General features: G+C 27.6%; 1 protein-coding gene across 1 annotated transcript; it reads right to left on the minus strand.

Annotated features, from left to right (window-relative positions):
• Nucleotides 1-287: 287 nt before the first annotated feature.
• Nucleotides 288-2,622, minus strand: LOC117242001 (WD repeat-containing protein 74). Its single transcript, XM_033508330.1, has 8 exons — nucleotides 2,477-2,622; nucleotides 2,144-2,291; nucleotides 1,964-2,059; nucleotides 1,592-1,895; nucleotides 1,403-1,500; nucleotides 1,110-1,311; nucleotides 733-1,005; nucleotides 288-637 (listed from the first exon to the last, which is right to left on the minus strand). The coding sequence occupies exons 1-8, from the start codon at nucleotides 2,532-2,534 to the stop codon at nucleotides 551-553; spliced, it is 1,266 nt and encodes a 421-aa protein (XP_033364221.1). The 5' UTR covers nucleotides 2,535-2,622; the 3' UTR covers nucleotides 288-550.
• Nucleotides 2,623-2,970: the final 348 nt, after the last annotated feature.

Below are 2,970 nucleotides of genomic sequence, written 5' to 3' on the forward strand. Positions count from 1 at the left end.
TATTACATGTTGTAGCTGAAAGCACAAGTTAATGTAACATTAACAGAAAACATTGTTACTGTTGTGTGAGAAACCATTGAAGTCGGTATATGCTGCATTCATGAACCAAAACACTATAAACAAGGTATTAAGAATAAATTGTACAATAAAAAGAATTAATCGAATAATTAGACAGTACACTTAGTCGCGTCGCAGTACTGTATATCCAGGGCAAAAGCTATTAGCGTATTATTCATGTCCCTTGTACATGTAAGGTACAAATGAAAAAAAAAAAAAAAACGAATTGCTGAGTGACAAAATACATCGTAACTGAGACATTTTATTTCATTGTTTGTAATGATTTCTGTGTGCCTTTACCCTATCTTTATATTATACTATACATATGTATTAACATCTTTAATATTCTCTATCTAATACAAATTTTTAAAAATTTTATAAGATATGACATATATCAAACATATGAAAATATAAAAAGATTTTCATTATTACTTGTGAACAATACTAATAATTAATATTAGATGCTGATAATTCGTGATTACTATTATCTTACTTATTTTATTAACGAATTTGACTTCTTTATCTTCTTATGCTGTCTTTTTGACAGTTCATCTTTCCTTAGTTCATGTTTACGGGAAATCTGCATATTAAAAAATAAAAAGAATATCATTTATCTTCATTAATTGAAGTTTGTAAATCAATTAGAAAAGAAAAGAAATATAACAAATCACTTACAATTTCATTATTTAATCTTGAAGGATTTGTTTTCCTTTGCTTTCTTTCCATTGATCTATCTACTTTGTTACTAATTACTGGCATTTTCTCAAATAACATATCATATTCTGAATCAGAATCTGAATTGCTTTGCATAGTTTGCTGTTTTCCTTGAAAATTCTTAGTGGTTTTATTCTTACACTGTTGTGTATTTTCTTCGTTAACTTCTTTATTCATAGCAAATGAAAACTCTGAACGTAACAACATACATGATATTTTTGATGTTAAATATACCTGCAATATAGGACAATATATAATAAATAGCAACTTGATTAAATTAAATACTTGATAAATACCATTCTTTAATATAAAATTTCCCAATACTAAATTATTTTTACCTTTCTTAATAATTCTTTTGTATTCATATGATGTATTTGCAAAAATCTATCTAAACCAACACTAATAATGTAAGGTTCAATTTTACTACAAGCTATTCCTGTTACAGCTCCAACTGATCCTTTATATGTATTTAATACTTTAGCTGGTTTTCTTAAGTCTATGAGATTCATTATACCTTTGCCAGAACCAACTATAATCTGCCTACAATTAGATAATCAATTTTTCATATTTATGTATGATATCCGTTAAAAAATATACATTACATTTTGTTATGTATGTTATATACACATACCTTTTTTGTGGCACCACAGTTAAAGTTGTTAATGCTTCATTTTTTACTTCAACATTTATAACAGGTCTTCTTTGTGATTTTGGATCATATAAACGCACCTTAAAAGTTTCATTTTTGTACAATGAAAAAATGTTTACATAATGTAACAACTACATATTAGAATCATACATATATCAATTAAGATCTTACATATCCATATTTACTAGTTGTAACAATTTCTTCTGTACCAGGAAGAAAATCTATATCAGAAATCCAGATAGGAACCCTTAACTGTAACCAATCAGGAGGTACATTTTTCTCTATAAATATTTGTGTTTGTTTTTCTATATCAAATAATTTTAATGCATGTTCTTGACCTCCAGTAGCTATTATTTGTTTATTTATTCTCGAATGACGCATTTTATCTAAATTTTTACCAGCATTCATCAAAAATCCATCTTCTTGAAATCGCCAGAGTTTTATTTCTCCTGATTGTACAGCAGACAAAATTGCTCTGTAAATAAAATCTCATATTAAAATTATACACCGCAATACTATTTGATATTTCTAAAAGTTACTTACTCATTATATCGAGATATGCCAGTAATTTTTCCTGCTCCAATATTGCAAAAGAAGGAACATGTAAATGTTGAACAATCGGTATCATAAACTTTTATACTGTAAAATAAAAGAAGTTATGATATTTGTATAAATAATAAATGAAATTTCAGTATAATCGATAAATGACTTATTATACATGACCTCCTAATGTCTTTTACACCACACGCAATTAGAATTTCTCTTTCCTCATCATCACCCCAAGACATTGTCGTAACCTCATCGTTATTAGTTATGGAAGCCAAATTCTGTATATTTTGTGATGTACATTGTTTTTTATCTACTCTTACACCTGTCGATAAAATGCACAATTGAATTTTATATATTTCGTTTAGCTGCCATTATTATTAACACAATATTTCGTACATAAAATAAAAACGATCTTTTTAGGTTAATGTATTCTCCTAACCTATTGTAAAACATCCGATTTTTCAGATTAAAGTAGACATAATGTTAGAATTAAGTATTTACAATTACCTTTGAAAATTCCAGATTTACCACCAACATAAATATCATAATTATCTTTTCTACTCATTTTGATTAAAAGTAATTTTATAAATAATAAAATTCGATAGCAAGAACGAACAGACGAATATGTATAAACTTCGAATAATAACTACAAAGAGCCGTTTCCTGGGAGCGGGCTCCGTGGTATATGGATACGCATTGGTGATTGGTCGTGAATGCGAAAGCGCAAGTCTTATTTTTATACTTTTTTTTTTATTTATTTATTAAAATTACAATCAATTCTCGCGTTGAGAATTTATTTTTATACTGACTTCAAAAAAGAGCGAAAGTATCTCAACTCGATGAAAATATTGTTTTTCTTTCTTTTTATGTACGTTCCCCGATTTCTTCGAAACAATTTGATCAAGCGGGATGATTCTGAACGCATCGTATACTTCACGTTCTTCCGTTGATTCCGTTAAAGAATTTTTTACATTTGTTTATTGTCAACTACTGTCTACTGC

This window comes from Bombus vosnesenskii, unplaced genomic scaffold (genome assembly GCF_011952255.1).
Source record: "Bombus vosnesenskii isolate JDL3184/JDL3185 unplaced genomic scaffold, Bvos_JDL3184-5_v1.1 scf7180000016262, whole genome shotgun sequence".
NCBI lineage: Eukaryota > Metazoa > Arthropoda > Insecta > Hymenoptera > Apidae > Bombus > Bombus vosnesenskii.

Coding starts and splice junctions, on each gene's coding strand:
- LOC117242001 (XM_033508330.1), bottom strand. CDS start 2,534: ATGAGTAGAAAAGATAATTATGATATTTATGTTGGTGGTAAATCTGGA. Junction 1,501..1,591: donor CAACTAGTAAATATGGATAT/GTAAGATCTTAA, acceptor GAAACTTTTAAG/GTGCGTTTATATGATCCAAA. Junction 1,006..1,109: donor CAAAAGAATTATTAAGAAAG/GTAAAAATAATT, acceptor CCTATATTGCAG/GTATATTTAACATCAAAAAT.